The 19,588-nt window shown below is 36.3% G+C and overlaps 1 protein-coding gene across 2 annotated transcripts in view; it reads right to left on the bottom strand.

Moving 5' to 3' along the window:
- The window catches only part of LOC134749519 (membralin), a 136,314-nt gene extending 117,130 nt beyond the window's left edge, over positions 1–19,184 (bottom strand). Inside the window, exons 1-6 of one of the 2 annotated variants that reach the window (XM_063684477.1) lie at positions 19,021–19,184; positions 18,279–18,820; positions 14,991–15,303; positions 12,145–12,184; positions 11,220–11,454; positions 9,278–9,368 (exon numbers count right to left, since the gene is read on the bottom strand). In XM_063684477.1, the coding sequence (XP_063540547.1) occupies positions 9,278–9,368; positions 11,220–11,454; positions 12,145–12,184; positions 14,991–15,303; positions 18,279–18,757 (1,158 nt within the window). In that variant the 5' untranslated portion in view covers positions 18,758–18,820; positions 19,021–19,184. The other variant, XM_063684476.1, reaches the window with a different exon arrangement.
- Positions 19,185–19,588: the final 404 nt, after the last annotated feature.

Raw genomic sequence — 19,588 nt, 5'->3', positions numbered from 1 at the left:
TACTGTTACTTAAATGGATTCAATCTGCACTAAGCGTTTCGTTAATGAAATTCAATCGCCGATGCCGCCCGGGGAGCAAATGATGTGGCGAAAAGATTGATAGCGCTCCGGCGACGCCGACCCTACCTCTACGTACGTGATTCTACGCAATGGCTTCGAATTGAACTTTCTAATAAGAAACGCTCCGCACTATGACTAATTCCTGTTTGCCGAGTGTTAACTATGGGATTTTAAATATAAGGATCGATTATACAAATTGAAAGAAACTACTTTTAGATTACAACTTCTTAGAATTAAGTAATACTTGTCCCAGAAAAAAATGACGCATTTTAATTTTCACAAAATCTTACACAACAGTTAAAAATCAACTGTTTAATGGTAAATTCTTGCTACAAATTTAATAAACAACATGTATGTACGCATGTTTTGAATCTTTGATTTTGTAAATCCAGAAATTTCGTAATTTTGTTGTAATGGCTGCCATCCGGCTTTGTACATAGGACTCTGTTATTTATTTTTGAGCTTTTTTTCCACTCGTTTTCAACTGATATGGCGTTAGTTTTAGTTTCTGCTTCATACGAGCCCATTAATTTTCAATGGATCGTAATTCAGAGCAGTTGGGAGGAATAAGGTGTTTTTTCCACAAATTTGATATTGTTGACTTACTCGCTTTATTGGATAATGATAGATGTGGTTTCCATTTCAGTTTACTATTTTGCATTTTAGTTAGGTACTTTAGTTTATTTGTAGGTCTTTATAGAGTAATTTTGTTAAGGACTTTGCACTGTTCATTTGTACGTTTTGCACTTTTGGCTAAATATAGTACAGACAGGGTAATGGGCGTTTTTTGCAACGCAGCTATGATGTTCTTCTCTGTATTATTTATTAGAAAACCCGGGCTTATGACCATTTCCAGTCCGCCATCGTCTACCATCAGTTTCTTAGAATTGTTTTAACACCCTTTCAACAGGTCTTACTAACTTCACTGCTAGTTTTTCGTGGAAATGCCTCGATTTTGTAAGTGTTTGTACGACATTTTGATGTAGTCTGAGGTCATGCAGCCACGTTCGCATAAGAACATTGACGATAGGTATGTGAGTTAAATCGTGGCGTGACAGTAGTGTATTAAATAGAGCCCCGAGCGCAAGTTGATCAACGCCAGTCAACCAAAAGCAGCACGCCCAGAAAATGGCGGCCACCAATTTGTCCATGTCCAGGTGCAATATGTAAGTTTTCGCAGCGAAAGTATTTTCGTTGGACGGGGGCACTGCAGTGCGAAGAGCAACCCGACGGAGCGTGGTCCAGCAAGCAATGGGCCGGACGTAATCCAGCCAACGGCAAGTTAGTTTTACGGCCACCGTAAAGTAAAAAGCTCGCGTAGTTAATATTAAAACCGCCGCGGTTAATATGTGGGCTCCTGCTTTTATTATCGCCCCCAACGGTGATCGATCTGCCACTACCTAGAGTACTTTGTTGTTTCCAAAACTCGCAAGTTCGAAATTGTTGCCCGATTGCTACGGTGTTTCCTTGATGAAGCACTATGAACGACATAACTTCAACCCGTTTAACCTTGAGTGAGCGCTTACTAGTTTCTTATTAACTAAACAATTTTGTACATAATATATTTAATTTAAACCTTGTTTTGACACTTATACATTTGATTACGAACTGTAATTATTTTCAAAAACAGATACGTTTTAGTTGCCGATTTCTACTAAAGGGATATTGTTAAATCTCATTCGCTATTATTACCTATGCATTTCAAACTGGTAGCTAGTTAGTTTCAAATTCACGGAATATCAACCCTACGATATGTATTGTATAATGTTGAATTCTGTGCTCACTGAAAATATGATAACACCTACCCGTTCCGCAGTCAATACACAATCCCACGAATGGATGGATTATTACATTATTAGCGTCGAGTTCATCTCATTATTGATGGATCTACATTCTACATCGAACTAATTAATACAGCGCCATGGCTAATGCCCCGAACAGTCACTTTTATTTTTCGTACCAGTTTCATGTAATTGGAAATGCGAAGTGAAGAATCGCGCGCTGGAATTTATCCATAGCATAGTTACGTTGACGTTTTAATTTGTCGTGTTAGAGCAAACTCGCTTTATTAAAATAAGGCAGGACTTTATTTGAACGGTGATGCGCAAATAATAAATAGCCGGATAACAGAGCATGGAATTCCTAAAATTCATTTTGTGCTTTGACATCGCTCATGACACCGGAGATGTTTTACGCAATACGTGCGGCGTTTGACAATTGATTAATGCAATTTCTCTGCTTGGTGACGTTCGGCCAATCTGATTTGCCGCCTAACGTATTGAGGTGAGCTACGAGCGAGCGATGGCAGATATAATGCGTCAGTGGCGCAAAATTTAATAGTTATCGATTCGGGATTGGATTGCTTTATTGTCATCAGCGGGTAGAAAAACGGACACAGTAAATGTATATGTAACTACACTAACTACCTTTGGTGTTCAAGACCGAGATGATACGATACGATCTAGTTATTCTAGTTTAATGGATTGAAAATTGACTAGACAGTTACAAAATATATCGAAATATGATAAAAAAATCGGCTTCCTATCAAAGTAGTATTGTGGCAAAATGATAATGTCACTCAAACGACTGGATTGTGTAATATCGCTTTCCTTTTCTCTAAAAAACACCTAGACATAGTTAAATGGGTTTTATTATAATAGTACCTAGAGTCAAGACATAATTTAATAGCCATTATTAAGGCCATATTAGTATCAAATTCCACAAAGCAATACAATAAGTAGAAAATACATCACAACAAATGTTTTTTTTTTTTTTGCACAAAATATTCACAACTTCACTACATAGTATAAAAGACAGTCGTTTTCTGCTGTCTGTCCGTCTGTCCCTATATATGCTTAGATCTTTAAAACTACGCAACGGATTTTGATGCGGTTTATTTAAATGGATACCTACAGTGATTCAAAAGGAAGGTTTATATGTATAATTTGTAAAGGTTTTGTGTAAATTAGTTGAACTACCCGTGCGAAGCCGGGGCGGGTCGCTAGTATTTAAAAAGTACCTAATCAAATAGATGAAATTAAAAAACAGTAGAACTCGCTTCATACGATTACGTTTAATATGATTTCTCGCATAATACCCCATTTATACTGGTCCCACTTGTTTTCATATAATTCATATAATGTTTGAACAGTTAATACGATTTCCTGCTTAAGACGCATTTTTGACGTGGTCCCTTCAGAATCATTTTAATTGTAATTATACTTTTGGATAACATTAAAAGCATTCAAAAACACCAGTATTGACTATCCATTATTTATAATCGTAGCCATACCTACAAAAACACGTCAAGAAAGCCCAAAACTTCGCTTAGTCTTATAAAAACACATGCTCGTATCGTATCAGCGTTGCGTCAGAGGTGGAATTTGGACCCGTAATAAAGTTTGAAAGGGCTGTAAAAGAGCAATAACTGTAACTCGGGGAGAGCGCCGTGATTTTAGTGGCGGTGCAGGGCCGCGCCTAGCGATACCTATTAATTGATCTGGTACCCGTGCTGGCATGTGCTACTGGCCAAATTACAAGTTAGGGTTTTTATTCTAGTTTTAATTTATAAAAAAATATATACCTATACCAACAAAGCTTTGTCCTAGGTTTATGCATGGGAAATTTTTCTCTCCGTCACATAAATAACAACTAATAAAACATGTCGCCTCTTTCAGACTCCTTAACTTAAAAAAAAAACTTTTTAATTTAAGATTAGAAGTTAAGTATGTAAATTAGGATGCTTTTTTATGAAATAAACAGTTTTTTTTTTAATGTCACCACTGGCTCAATCCGAAACTCCATTTTTTACCAACATCAGTATATAACGTTTATTATTCTGACAAAGCAGTCCCAATGTGAGATTTTTTGCAAAACAAAGTCTGATGTCCGTGTAAGTACCCCTTCGTCTAACTAAACTAACGTCGATTCAGTGGCCGTACAGGGACGCGACTATTAGCGATACCCATTAATTGATCTGATACCCGCATGTGCCAATTGTGTGGGCCAATTTCCTATTTATTTTTTTTACAAAAAAGGTCTACTTTAAAATTGATTTTTTTTTCCTCTTTCACATGCAAAAATTTAGTACTGAAACTACCTACCCCTTGGTCAAAAGTGTAACGCGATTTTAGCGGCGGTGCAAGACCGTGCCACACCGTGCCTAACGATATTAAATGAGCTTTTTTTTTACTTCATAATATTTTTCAGCATTTTAATTAGGTATTTGTTGCATGCATCTTTGTAATTTAATCGAATCGATGACACTGACATTTTATAATTTAATTATTAATTTATAACATTATTCTATGATTATTAACTTGAACCAATAAATGACATATTGAAATTGTATTTAATTATATCTATCGTACATTAAGTCTAATCTTAAAGCATTTGGAAATATGACGTGTAAAAAATTGTATCATTTTTACCAATAAATAATCTGAATCTGAATCTGAATCTATTTCATCGGAATGGTAGTAAAATTTTGTCCCAAATATTTTCACGCAAAATTTTATTTCCTCTGTCACACACAAATAACAATTAATAAACAATGTCGGTACTGAAATAGACAGAAACGGATTTTTATCGACGTTTACGATTCTAACATAAAAAGTCCCAACCTGTTCCGGAATAAGATTTGCTGTGAAACAACAAGTTCTGATGTCCATGTATTTTGATACACCTGTATGGTTTATCCTCTCTTGGTCTGAACTGTACCGTGATTTTAGTGGCGGCCCAGCGCGCCTAGCCTACCTACAAACTTCACAAACGATCACATGACTAATCATTCACAGTATCACAGTGCACTCTGTCAAGCTATGGAACGCGCGACCACCTCCTTCAATAGGCCTAGCACAGAAGCACCGCGACAGTATCTCGCCTGCGAAATAGGTTACCCTTCTTTATTAGAGTTCCGTACCCAAAGGGTAAAAACGGAAACCTATTACTAAGACTCCGCTGTCTGTATCTCATGAACCGTGATAGCTAGACAGTTGAAATTTTCACAGATGATGTATTTCTGTTGCCGCTACAACAACAAATACTAAAAAGTACGGTACCCTTGGTGTCCGACTCGCACTATTGTATTAATTAGAGATGGACGGGTAGCCTATCTCGCGGGCGATATACTGTCACGCCGCTCCTGTGCTAGGCCTAATGACAGTGCCAGTCAGTAACGTCGTTAAAAGCTAAATTGGAAAAGTTACGGCTCTCACTCTTTTTTTAATAGTATGTAATAATGTAAGATTACTAATTTTTGAAGCTGGAAGCGGTCCCTCAAGTTCGCCTTTGTATGTATGTACTTTCTAATGTATATTAGCTACTGTTACCTATCCTTCGTTATTATTCGTTTAATCAAAAAGGATATAATAGGTGTTATATCTATCTTTGGTTTAATAGACCTCACCTCACTCCGAACTTCTAGACCTATACCCACAAGCTTGATGTATCTAATTAGAAGCTTCAATCGCACAAAGCTAGCCTCAGGAAGCCTTTCTCGCATGGATGATTGACATAGGTACTAGCTATTAAGCTACTAAGGCAACGCTGCCTACCACATGCTAACGCACTAGTGGCGTCAGATTAATTAACAGGTATTGTCTCAAAGCTTTGCTGTCGCAAGGAAGGTTACCATATACGCAGTGATCGGGGTTTTGGTTGTCACTCGGAGAAAATTACCTTTTTATTTTATTTATTGTCGTATATTTCATAAATATATTACCTACACTTCAATAGCATTATTTTCTAGCACTACCAAAGGTATCGCGGGTTTAAGGTATCCATGATACTATTTCAACTTGAAATACCGCGGTGTGACATGCAAAACTCCGATCACTGAGTATAAGTTATTGGAAAGCATTTAATCTAAGTATATAGTTATATAATATTCCCATTACGTAGAAGACAGTCACAAACACCGCAAAGCATAAAAAGTTAAAAGGAGCTCCACAAAAAAAAAAAAGGATTTGATGAAAATCAACCCCTGAGAACGTATAACGCGATATTGTCAGCTCTTCATGCGAATTCAATTTATATCGTAAAATAATCTCTATACCACATTTGGTGGTAGTTTTGTTATTATTTTGTGATTCTCTTAATTCAAAACTAATTTGCATTACACATAGCTATTAACCCTAAAATCTGATGAATAGAATAGAATAGAATGAGATTTTATTCGTAAGCGCAAACAAACAAGACATTACATAATACAAAAGAAAACATAAAATAAGATTAAAGTGCCACGAAATGGCCTCATCTCAGCATGTTGCTGGTTCCAGCGCTGATCTTCCGATGAGACCATCAGGTGAGAAGAATCACGGAAGGTAACAGACAAGAAGAAAAGATACATAAAATAACAAACAATGAACAAATAGTTAAATACAACAAGCAAGAAGATACAACATAACGCTTAAATTAAAAATTATTATATAAAGTAAGCATCGTACTTGTAACATAACAGTCAGTCCCTGTATCGGTTGGTCCAACCATACCTTGGCTGAACATTACAGCTACATATGTTGATGTTTATTGATGATGTTTATTATGTACTTCTGCTGTGAAATGGCCACATACATTTCTCCATAATTTTCTTGTTTTTTCTGCCGTCGGCTTTTTTAACTGTCGACGCAGGAAGAGAGGTGTTACAGGTCTAACACCTGAATCAGTGTGTCTGTGTGTGGCATCGTAGCCGTAATGAGAATGTTTCAATCTACATTCCAATTTAAAAAAGAAAAGGGTGGTATTCTGTCCCAACTCTACTATCCGCAAACCATAATGACGACCGAGATCATTTTACCAGCACTTTCACTCCTGCTACGTCATGCAAGTGTAAATTAGAAGTTTTATGAACCCAGTCATCAGTTTGGTTTGCAGATAGTATAATTTCAACATCTGACGTCAGTTTTGCTGCGATGGAACTAATAATAACCAGTAGTTTTTGACAAGTTCTTTCTTATGATATTTTTTGGTCGATACGACCGTTTTGGAGATAGTAGTGTCGGCGGCAGATCGTAAATAGAAAAAAGGTAAATAATCTTGACGTCTTTTTATTGAAAAATATTCAAAAACGCTTTTAAAAAATTAGTTTATATTACTTATGAAAGCAAAATAATGTAAAAGATCCTATATGATATGTAATTGTAACATATTTGCTGTGACTTATTTTTCAAGTGATTTTTAATAAAAAATACACGTCAAGATCGCTTAATTTCTTTCTAATGCTAAAAAAACGAACTATACATCGGTACCGCCGACCAAAGAGGATATAATAAGATAGAGCGGTACTGTCATAGTAAATTTTGTAACCACTGTAAATTCACTGCCGTCTATCGACATACTTTAAAACTAAAAATGAAGATTTATAAAAATACGTTAAAATGTATTTAAATGTGGATAAATGATTTTTTTGTTTGCATTAATTATTTTTATATGATTTTGACCCATGTTCTTTCACTGATATGCGTTAAAATTATAAATAACAAACGAAACCGTCAACGCCCTCTATACGAGAGTAGGTCAAAACTAGTGGCGCCATCTGATCGAGAATCAAATTTTCGTGATTTTCGAGGCACGTTTTTTCCTTAGATCGTATCCATCTATTACGGAGTTATATCTATCTTTGCGACGACTGTGACGACGGCGCCATCTATCGTAGCTGAATACTGTTATGTGGTACGTATGCACAAGGCCAGATAAACTTCACGCTATGTCCAGAGTACCGCTATTGCGCACGAGGTGGCGCTTACCGCAGAGGACGTCGTCGCTCCTTTGTGCATCGAACCTATGTACCCAATAACTTTCACTACTCGACTCGAGATGGCGTTAATATCAACATTCAACAACTCATCCGGAATTGTAATCACAAAACCCTTTGGTGCCTATGGACATCATTTAGTGTCCGTGGATATGAGCGAAATTAGTAATGAGGGAAATACAAGCGACGCCAACGCACGACGTGGTGAAAATAGGAACTTTTGTGGGATGACATCTTCATACTATTTGGAAGCTGCAAACTATCAAATAAGTAATATCCCTCACGCACTAGGGCGAATGCACAGAGCGAATTACGCAAGATTCAAACGTAAACGGCTGTATTCCTAAGAATTATTATCCAAAAAGTGGCGCAATTGGCTACCTGTTCAACACTTGAAAATACGAAGATATTTAACTATTTTATTAACCTTTTGGACGCCAATGACGGATATATCGGCACCGCAGGTCCAACGCCAAAGACGGATTAATCGGTCACAGACCACAGAGCAACATAGACCTACGTACATGTGCATAAAGCTCAATTTCAGTTTTGACACTTCGGTGACGTGGCGTCCGAGTGACAGCTTTTGTGTTTGACACGGCGTCGAAAAGGTTAAAACTTTAATTGTAACCTTTTTACACAAAAAGTAGGCAATTATAAAGATTTTTGCCTATCTATTGCGAAGTCTGGAAGTAGGACCTTGGTGGATATGAGCGAAATTAGTAATGAGGGAAATACAAGCGACGCCAACGCACGACGTGGTGAAAATAGGAACTTTTGTGGGATGACATCTTCATACTATTTGGAAGCTGCAAACTATCAAATAAGTAATATCCCTCACGCACTAGGGCGAATGCACAGAGCGAATTACGCAAGATTCAAACGTAAACGGCTGTATTCCTAAGAATTATTATCCAAAAAGTGGCGCAATTGGCTACCTGTTCAACACTTGAAAATACGAAGATATTTAACTATTTTATTAACCTTTTGGACGCCAATGACGGATATATCGGCACCGCAGGTCCAACGCCAAAGACGGATTAATCGGTCACAGACCACAGAGCAACATAGACCTACGTACATGTGCATAAAGCTCAATTTCAGTTTTGACACTTCGGTGACGTGGCGTCCGAGTGACAGCTTTTGTGTTTGACACGGCGTCGAAAAGGTTAAAACTTTAATTGTAACCTTTTTACACAAAAAGTAGGCAATTATAAAGATTTTTGCCTATCTATTGCGAAGTCTGGAAGTAGGACCTTGGTGTCGCTGTTTGTTAGGTTGGTAGGTATTCTGACCTGTTCAATTTCTTTGTCCAATGTGCATTGCGTCTCACTCTCTCATTAAGCAAAATGCGAGACGCAAATACACATTGGACCAAGATATTGGACAGATGGAATACCATCCTAAAATAAAGTTCTTCCATAAAGGTCACACTAATAATATTTTAATGCGGTAGTTACTTACAAAAACGAGCATGATGAAAAATGCCGCAATGTAAGAGCTCCGGGCCGTCAGCATCGAAACGAAGCGGTAATGCTCGCCGGTGATCACATTCCTGTTGATAAATAAAACATGACATTAGGGCGTTTTCTAAAATAAATATTGAAAACCTGATTCTCACAGATCCTGGTGTTTTTGGGTTCTTTCAACTCAGAATCACTAGCATATTTAATCCTGATGATAAAAAAAATGTCCCAAAAATGTATATGAAAATTTTATAATTACGTCACGCACATACATACAAGTGAAAAAAAAATGTCACAACTAAATTACATCTTTTTTTAATAGCCGGATGGAGAATGCTGTCGATTCTGAGTAGAATGAGCCCAAGAATGTCCGGTTTTGAAAGAATTTTTATTTCAATATTTATTTTAGAAAACGCCCACTTACCTACTCATTTTATCCACTCGGCGTATTCGACCACTTTGCCGAATATTGCGTACTATACGTCCGAATATCAATTACCTATCACACCTAGTTATAAAGAAACATTGCAGTTAAAATGTATCGCAAAATATTAAATTTAGGTAATATTTAAAATATTTTCTTGGGAAGGTGTTATATAATAAACGAAGAGTTTTTTGGAGCATTTGCTGATCGTAAATAATAACAGTTTTCATAATATATGTGACTCTAATGTACACATGTTTTGTCGAATATTCGGCCGCTGAAGACTTGACCAAAGCCATATGCAGATCGAAAGTACCCAGAAACCCACTCAGAACGAATCTTGTAAAATTGTAAAGGGGTCTCAAGTGTGATCATTAGGATCTTGAGACAAAGTTGTGATTAAAGTCACGATATTATTTATAACAAAATCGAACTAGGACAAAGCTCAAAAGATATTTCGTAAAGCCCCGAAATTTGGTAGGTATGTATGTTAATAAAAATTGGTATATATGTTAATAAAATTAGAAATGCCATTATCATGTCCAAATCATTTGACTTTTGGGGACCTTGTGGAACCGTCGTCTTGGAATAGGTATGTGTTTCATCCTGGAGAATTTCGCTGTTTACTCTGAATCTAAGCATTCTATGAAAATATGGTCTTGGGCAATATTATAACTTATAATTTAATAACAGAGACAAATGAATACGTCAAACTTCTATGAAATTATAACGTTTATATAACACTTGCACAGTTTGTGCTGTCAAAAACGCTGCAAAATTATCTTGGTCTAACTCGACATATCTTTTGCAGAAAAAATACACCTTTTTAGGAGCATTCCATAAAAACATCAACTTTGTGTCCCTTACGAAACGCTATGGCAGCTACCCTTATAAAACGTATTAGCTGCTAAGAAACACTACCAATTTTAAAGCCGAGTTATGATATTACAATGCTAATAATTAGTTTCCTAATTTTACTTTTCGCAAGTATTAAAAAGGTGGTGTCCCTTACGAAATATTTCATGGAATGCTCCTTTAGAGAAAACACTTAAAAAAATCAAAGCTTTTCGTTAATAACTTTCCAGGGTGCGTAGACAAGATGCCAATCGTTCACACTCCGTAGCGTAGCGCAGTTATCTCTCTCTATCACTCTTCCGTATTAGTGCGACAGCGGAACGTTCGGCGGGGCGTGCAGCGTGGCGTCGGGCTCACAAGTGATGTGAGCAGCGTGCACTAAGGCTGCTCCTATACGTTTGCATTTGTTTAACATGCACGCGGCAGGCCCCGCCCCGCTGCGCGCTCATACTTACTAAATTTCAGGACTATCCTTAAGATTACATCTTTTGTCCTAGTTCGATCGTAATAAAAATATATCTAAACTTTACACACAACTTCGTCTCAAGATCCTAACGAAGCTCGTCACTTGAGACCCCTTTACAAGATTCGTTCCGCGTAAGTTTCTGGGCTATTCCGACCTGCATATGGCGTGGACCAAGGCTTTGGATTGTGTTATTACCTCAAATAGCCCTTGTTGTCCTCCTGCTCAGCCAAAGACTTAATGGACGCCATCAGCAGATCGTCATAGCCGAGAAACTCGTCAAGGACGAATCTCGAGAAGGGATCGCCGAAGCACTCGTCTTTGCTGGGGTCTAATGTGACGATCTTCACTGGGATCTTGAGACGCAGGCGCGCGTTGGGCGAGAGCCGCAGGAAACCGTACTCGAGGGAGTACTCCAATATGTAGTCGTCATCTAAGAACAAATAAAGTTAGTAAAATATCATGGCATACGATTTCAAGCTATAGTGTGAATTTCCTTAGATGATTTTTTCGGGGCTCGGGCCCCAATCTGTTAAACAAAGGCCTTTGTTTCTTTTAAGAGCGGTCTTCAGCACGTGCCAAAGCAGCCATGTCGTTTAAAAAGCAACTATCGTGATAGTATTAAGGTTCAAATATATGTGACAGCTCATTCAGAGAACAATCTCCGAATGGGCTGTTTTATGAATTTGAAGATATAAATAGAATGGTAAATTTTATTCTTAAACGGGCTTATTTCCGTTACTTATGCCGAGGCTATAAGCAGTAAGTAGTGTAACCACTGCATAAAGGAAACGATACCTTTTGTTTAACAGATTAGGGCCCGAGCCCGAAAAAATCATCTGAGATAATTTATGCTATAACATAACATGTTCATTTCCATTATAAATTTATAATCATACCCCGGGGGTTTTGGAGCAACAATTTTTTATGTTATACTTGAGTTGTGCCCTTATATAAAACAATATATCAGACTTGAATCTACATCATACTAGTTTCGTGAGATTTGACTGAAACCACTTTTTCCCTATGTTTGCTGATAACTACGTGACTGAATGTTAAAGAGATCGTCTAAGATTTTTTTATGGATTACAAGTTGCATTGCTAACTGAAGATAATAATATACCTTTTGATGAATCACTTGAGGCTCCTTCATCCAGAGATTCCTGCAACAAAACGAACGTCTTAACAATACGAGTACACAATTTTTGAAATACTACCCTCTTAATGCAGAAGAATTGTATTCTTATTGCGTATCTGACAGTTGACAGCTGTCAAATTGCATGAAGATGACGTCACATCGTTGTCATCGCTTGTATTTTCCCCACCAAGAACATCGAACATATATACTGAAACACACCTAACTTGTCAGTAGAAAAAAGCGCGAAATTCAAATTTTCTATGGAAAGTCAACTCTACGCGCTTACATTTTTAAATTATACGTAAATAGGGCAATGACGTTCGAACCTAACAATATAATAGTAAGCCCTACTATCTACCCTAGTATCTGGACGATTTAAGAAACAGAGCCTACCAAGAAAAACGTAAATCGAAATTTCGTTATCTGCCTCTCTATCACTCTAACATATTAGTGCGACAGATTTGCGTACCCTTCACTACGGGGCGAACATATGGCATCTTGGCTAGGCACCCAGGGCTTCTAAGCCATTTAATGACTTAACTTGATGTTGTTCTCAATACTAGTTTAAACATTAAGAAGGAGTAAGATGAACACTATTATTTATATTTTAACCTAATCGAATTTAAACTATCGTGAGACATATTAACTTAGCTAAATTAGCGGTTTCACTCACGTATTTTAACCTATTCAGCGTTTTGCCTCTAGAACGCACTTTCGCTACATATTGGAAAACCCATGTTATCGACCCGTAGGCGCTACGACCGTGTTTTAGCGGTTTTGTGTTTGTTTTTATTTAAACTCAAAATATAATACTTAGGATGTAAAAAGTTACTCAGTGTTTAACCTTTTCGACGCCGTGTCAAATACAAAAGCAGTCATCCAGACGCCACGTCACCGAAGTGTCAAAACTGAAATAGAACTTTATGCATATGCATGTAGGTCTATGTTTCTCTGTGGTCTATGACCGATTTATCGGTCTTTGGTGTTGAACCTACGGTGCGTATATATCGGTCATTGGCGTCCAAAAGGTCAAAAAAAAAAACATATTTGTGTTAGTATAGATATATAAATATAGGCTTCTGAATTCAATTGTAGTTTATGAAACATTATTTTAAAGCAATATGTTATTGTTATTATTGGCGGGGAGAGCGGTTTTTTTTTTGTAAAGTTTAATCGTTAAAAAACGTTCATAACATTTACCTAAGTATTATTAACCGTAGTTGTACTTGTACATAAGACGGACAATTTAACAGTAAGTGTATTTGATAAAATTAGCATTTTACGTCACAATTAACCTACATACGTTTATGTATTAACATAAAATACACATATTAAATGAGTACATTCTTAACATAAAATGTAAATATATCGACTCATATAAGTCTCAAGTCACATCCCTGCCATTCTACGGTAATATGGTTTCAGTTGCAGACTAGCACATAGTAAATATTCAAGACGGACACCCTCCATACATTACCGCGTTCCTCGCGTGTCCTTACAATTTTTCCATTTTAACTTTATACGTATAAAATCTGTCACCTACTGCTATTTACATAGTATACAAGTAGTTATAGACGCACCACCGAGCGACCGGGGGTAAGAGAAAGAATATTCATATAAAATGTATACTACGCAATTTATCCGGTTTGCATGTCCAATGTCTTTTCTCTTTCGCTCTTATAAATTTCGGTATTTCGCCATAGCCTCCTTGCTATCAGCAAAGAGGATATAATAAGATAGAGCGGTACTGTCATAGTAAATTTTGTAACCACTGTAAATTCACTGCCATCTATCGACATACTTTAAAACTAAAAATGAAGATTTATAAAAATACGTTAAAATGTATTTAATTAGGATAAATGATTTTTTTATTTGCATTAATTATTTTTATATGATTTTGACCCATGTTCTTTCACTGGTATGCGTTATAATTATAAATAACAAACGAAACCCTCAACGCCCTCTACACGAGAGTAGGCCAAAGCTAGTGGCGCCGTCTGATCAAGAATCAAATTTTCGTGATTTTCGAGACACGTTTTTTCCTTAGACTGTATCCATCTATTACGGAGTTATATCTATCTTTGCTATCAGTCACATAACTGCGATCAGTCAAGTCCATTTTCACTTTGCTTTGGCTTTGAAATTATAAATAGCATTAGGCAGGAGTGGCAGTTTTCATACGCAAATAACTAAAATGTAAAAATGATATTTAATGTAATTTACAACGATTCGCGCGGTGTTGTATGAGGCTTATCAGTCTTCTATATTTACTAAGATTGGTGTAAATAAAAAGATCAATATACTTTTGGATTGATAATGGTAGTAATGCAATGTTGCTGTCTCATCATTAATTAACATTTTTCAGAAACAAGTAGGTATGTGATAAAAACGAGTAGGTACTTAAAGTTTGGTTTCAGGACAGCTTTATAATATGCTGAATAATAACTGACAAAAGTGAAATAATTAACAATTTTATGATATTTCTATTAGTCATTAAATAAATCATTTACATATTAAAGTACTGTCATTTGGGTGTGCTACTAGCGAAAATCATATCGTCACAATCATTTCAGTAAAATAACATAATATTGTCAAGGAACTAAGCTATTTTTTTTTAATGGTAATATTACCCTGGTGCCTTCAGACCTGGCAATCCTATAATATTCAATTGAGAAAAGTGCTTAGATGAGGTCAAGTAATTTATATTGACCCGGGCATGTCCTTAAACTTACTACTAAAAAAAACCTCAGCAAAGCACCAAGAGAATCTTCAATGGTGAAGTTGATTTCTAATCAATATAATCAATTCCCACTAATTAACTTGTTCCTCACCTCTAAAACTTTCTCTCTGTCAAGATCTTCCACCAACCCCATAATCCCATCCCAAATTGATGATGAAGGCTCTACATCGTCTCCGGAAACTATTGTAGCATTGAGATCAGCATCATCTGGATCTGCCTTTTGGACTGGAATGGTATCCGCCTTTTCAGACTTGGGTTTAATGTAGGCAGTCTCCAGAATACGCTCCCGCAGACCATCATCACTCTCATAACGGATAGCAGTTAGGTTGCCAAAGTCTGTGCCATCGGCAAGAAACTCATCACGGTTGATTTCATTGTTGGTTGAAGCCTCAATATTGATGAACCTGAAAAGTGAATACGTATTATGTATAAATTATAGAATAATCAAACATTTAACATTTAATTTATAAATGCGTGTCGGGCTAGGCATAATGGGAGGTTCCAGGCGCGGATCGCGACACTTACGTCCTTTTAATAATAATAAAAAACCGGCCAAGTGCGAGTCGGAGTCGCGCACGAAGGGTTCCGTACCATTACGCAAAAATCGGCTAAAAAAGTCACGTTTGCTGTACGTTAAATACTGAAGTGGGCTCCCATACAACAATTTATGTTATTCTGTTATTAGTATATTTTTTTTGTTATAGCGGCAACAGAAATACATCATCTGTGAAAATTTCAACTGTCAAGCTATCACGGTTCATGAGATACAGCCTGGTGACATACAGATGGACAACGGAGTCTTAGTAATAGGGTCCCATTTTAACCCTTTGGGTATGGAACCCTAAAAATTGTGTCACATAGTTAATACATTCCTGACTTTGCATCTATTGTACTATATACATTTTCAACTAAAAAGGGGTAATTTATACCTTTGCTGTGGCCATTAGTGTAACTCTAATTAACAATACTTTGCATGGGGTCTTTCACCCCCTTCTGCAGTGAACATATTAAGTAAAGATTTAACTTCTACTGGGAAAAGCACATTTTAAATTGTGCAAATAAGAAAGTATGAGAAGAGTTACACAGTTTTGAGGCAAGTTTGACATAGCTGGCAATATCACTAAGTACAAGTGTGTATTTGTAGTCCTCTCACCCTCTCAGATACTAGGACTAAGACTAAGGCAATATTTTATAGCAATATGCTTTCCTGTATAGGTTCTTACAATTGTTTAACCAAGTGTTAAGACAGGAAATTCGGATGTTAATGAAATAGCAATAAAAATGACTGGATTAAAATAATGGAAGCTATAATTTTAAATATTATTTGAAATTTTCTTAAACAATAAAGTTTAACTGTATTAATTATTGCAAAAATTTTAACATAGCAATGACATTGAAATAAAATTCCAACCTGACTTAACTCTAATAGGCTTAAACAAAATCACTTAAATGTCAGGGTCGTCTTGCAAGACATATGCAAACTTGAGTTCTAGTGAACTGGAACATGATTGTTTGTTTTAGAGGTGTGAAGTCTTATTGTGATCATCAGATAAACTAACATTTTCACAAGTTTTCTCTTGAAAAAATAGCTTTTGATACAATAATTATATGTCTTAATGTTTTCTTTGTGCATGGTGGTCAAAAATTGTGGGTTCAAACCTGTCGATTGAGCACAAAAAAAATTACATAAAAAAATTACTAAAAATTCGATAAGGATCCTTATCATACACAGGCAAGAGGTTAAACTAACAAAACTGTAATAAACATCATTTTGAAGATATAGAAGTTCTAATTAAAGTCCTGAGTCCTTAAAGATCGCCAAAGTTACTCCTATTCATAAATCTGGCCCAAAAACTGACCCGGGTAATTACAGGCCGATTTCTGTTTTGCCTACACTATCTAAAATCTTGGAAAAGGTCATATATACCCGTTTGAGCGAATATCTTAACTCTATCAACTTTATCTTTGAACGTCAATATGGCTTCAGGCCTAAAAGTAATACATTAACTGCAACAATCGACCTTGTAACTAAAATTAAATCAAATATAGATAAAAAAAACATAGTCCTCGGCGTCTTTATTGATCTAAAAAAGGCGTTCGATACGGTATGTCATAATTTGCTACTTCAAAAATTAAAACAAAACGGTATAGATGGTAACGCACTAAAGATGATTCAATCCTACCTTGAAAACAGACATCAAGTAGTCAAAATAGACAAAACCCAAAGTGCTAAATTGCCGATAACTTGCGGAATTCCTCAAGGCTCCATTTTAGGGCCTCTACTGTTTTTAATCTACATAAATAATGTACACGAAATAGGCCTAAAAGGTCATGTATCATTATATGCAGACGACACATGTCTGTTCTACTTCGGCTCCTCGATAGAATATTTAATAGAAAACGCTCAAACCGATTTAAATAAATTACACTCCTGGTTTCGATACAATCTCCTCACAATTAACATATCTAAAACTAGTTACGTAATCTTCAAAGCAAAAAATAAAACTATCCCACCCCACAGCCCACTGACGATAAATAATGTAGCTATAACAAATAAAAAACATGAGAAATACCTCGGTCTCCGAATGGATAGCTATCTTACGTGGAATACTCAAATTGAACATATAAGGTCAAAATTATCGTCAATCACTGGTTCTTTACGACGCATATCAGGCTGTATTCCGCATAAGCTACGTTATACCATATATAATTGTCTAATTAAACCGCACCTACTCTACTTGATTGAGCTGTGGGGCAGCGCAGCCAAAACCAAACTAACTCCCCTACAAATACTCCAAAATAAAATAATCAAAATTCTTTTTCACTATCACCGTCTAACACCTACCACGCGTATATATGCAGAAACTGGCCTAATGAACATTAAACAATTGTATATGTATAGTACCAGCATTCTTGTTAGGAAAATATTAAACAGCGCACTCCATACTAACTTAGCCTTTATAACGAAGAAGCAAATATCCAAACGCACTACTCGTCGTGCAAGTTTCATTGTGCTACCGAAGATAAGAACACAATTAGGGAAAAAAATGTTTACATATGAAGGTGCACAGCTTTATAATAAATTACCGTCTGATCTGAAAGGGACAGGCTCATTCAATGCGTTTAAAACTAAATTATCGCAATACATTTTAAACCACTACCCACCTTAAAAAAAAAAAAAATGTGTGAGCGTGTACCTCTCGAGCTCGACTTTAATGCTACCGTAAATAGGATAACTTTTACTTATAACTCTGTTCTCGTGTAAGTGACTTGTATGTCTTTTATGAGAATAAATATCTTTAAACCTAATTAAGTGTTGACGTTACACTAAACAATTGTAGAAACAAATAAACATAAAAGAATAATATCTATCACTCACCCTTCAGTATGTAAAATGCCCAACATTGGGATATCATCCTTGTCTTTTTTCAATTTATTCTCCTTCGCATAACTCTGCTCAATACTATAGTCATGAGCTGGATTCCTTAATATTTCCACCCGCAGTATGCCATCTCTAGGCCATGAGTCCTTCACATGGTTCAAACAGGTTGTTGGTGTTCTCGAAAATGCTATATGAATGTAAGCAAGCACGAAGAAAGCCACAATTGCTTTCAAGAGCACCAGGAACTCGAAGAACCTTCTCACTGGCCTCGGAAATGTCCTTGCATAGGCCACAGCAAACTTAAAAAACAAAGCGTGAAACAGCCTTTCTCTCACATTGAATAGAGGATTTTGATTATTATTCCTATTACGATTCATTGTGGCATTCAATATTGGCCCTCCTGGCAACAAGTTGTTCTCAGGATTCACTCCTGGTGGCAAGTTATTCATTATCTGGGGGCCTCCTGCATTACTCATGGCTTCAACTTTGGTGTACTGGATGGTAAACGCACTATCTCAATCGCATTTTACGCATGCCACCTAAAAGAAGAAATAATAGTAGAACACTTCACATATTAACCTCCTGTCACTGTTAGAGGACGTAGGTCCAAAAGTTGCCAAATGCGTGGTACAATAACATCGATCGAATCTAGTTTGTTGTCAGGTTTCGTTAATTTTATTAATGACGTTGGAATCGGTATCAACAAAAAATATCCATAATCGAAACAGAAGGGACTGACCTCCGTTTCACAAAATAGTTATCAAGATGATAAATACAATGTTTTTAATCAAGGCATGTATTATTTAGGGACACAGCTTTATGGGACGAATAACACTAATTTCAAGATTTTCAAGTAATAAAAATCCTTAGACAAGTCACTTTCTAGTTGAGAAAATACAGATAAATATGTGAAACTGTCAAATTCTTGACATGTCATTGGATACGATACAAGTTGAGAAGATTTGAGATCTTGACCATGGAAATTGAATGTTTTTAAATAACCATAGACAGATTTCTTTAATTTCACTAACAAAAAATACTACCATTTTAGATTTCGCTACAGACAAATTTCAGTTGGCCAACATTAGAAGCAAAGAATATAATACTCGGATTACTCGGTCAAATAAATACCGTAAATAGGTGAGGTGAATGGATTACAAGAAAACATACTAATACTTTATAATTTAAGGAAAATATATTTTTCGTTTTGGTTCCATCGGTTCTTAGGATTATATTAATAATTATCATTAGAAGTGGCGAAGAAAGTGTTTGTGGTGGTTCAGAGGTGTACCGCTAGATGGCGCTTG

This window comes from Cydia strobilella, chromosome 18 (assembly GCF_947568885.1).
Source record: "Cydia strobilella chromosome 18, ilCydStro3.1, whole genome shotgun sequence".
In the NCBI taxonomy this organism is placed as follows: Eukaryota; Metazoa; Arthropoda; class Insecta; order Lepidoptera; family Tortricidae; genus Cydia; species Cydia strobilella.
Note: the sequence above shows the minus strand (reverse complement) of the source record. Positions and strands in the feature narration are given on the sequence as shown.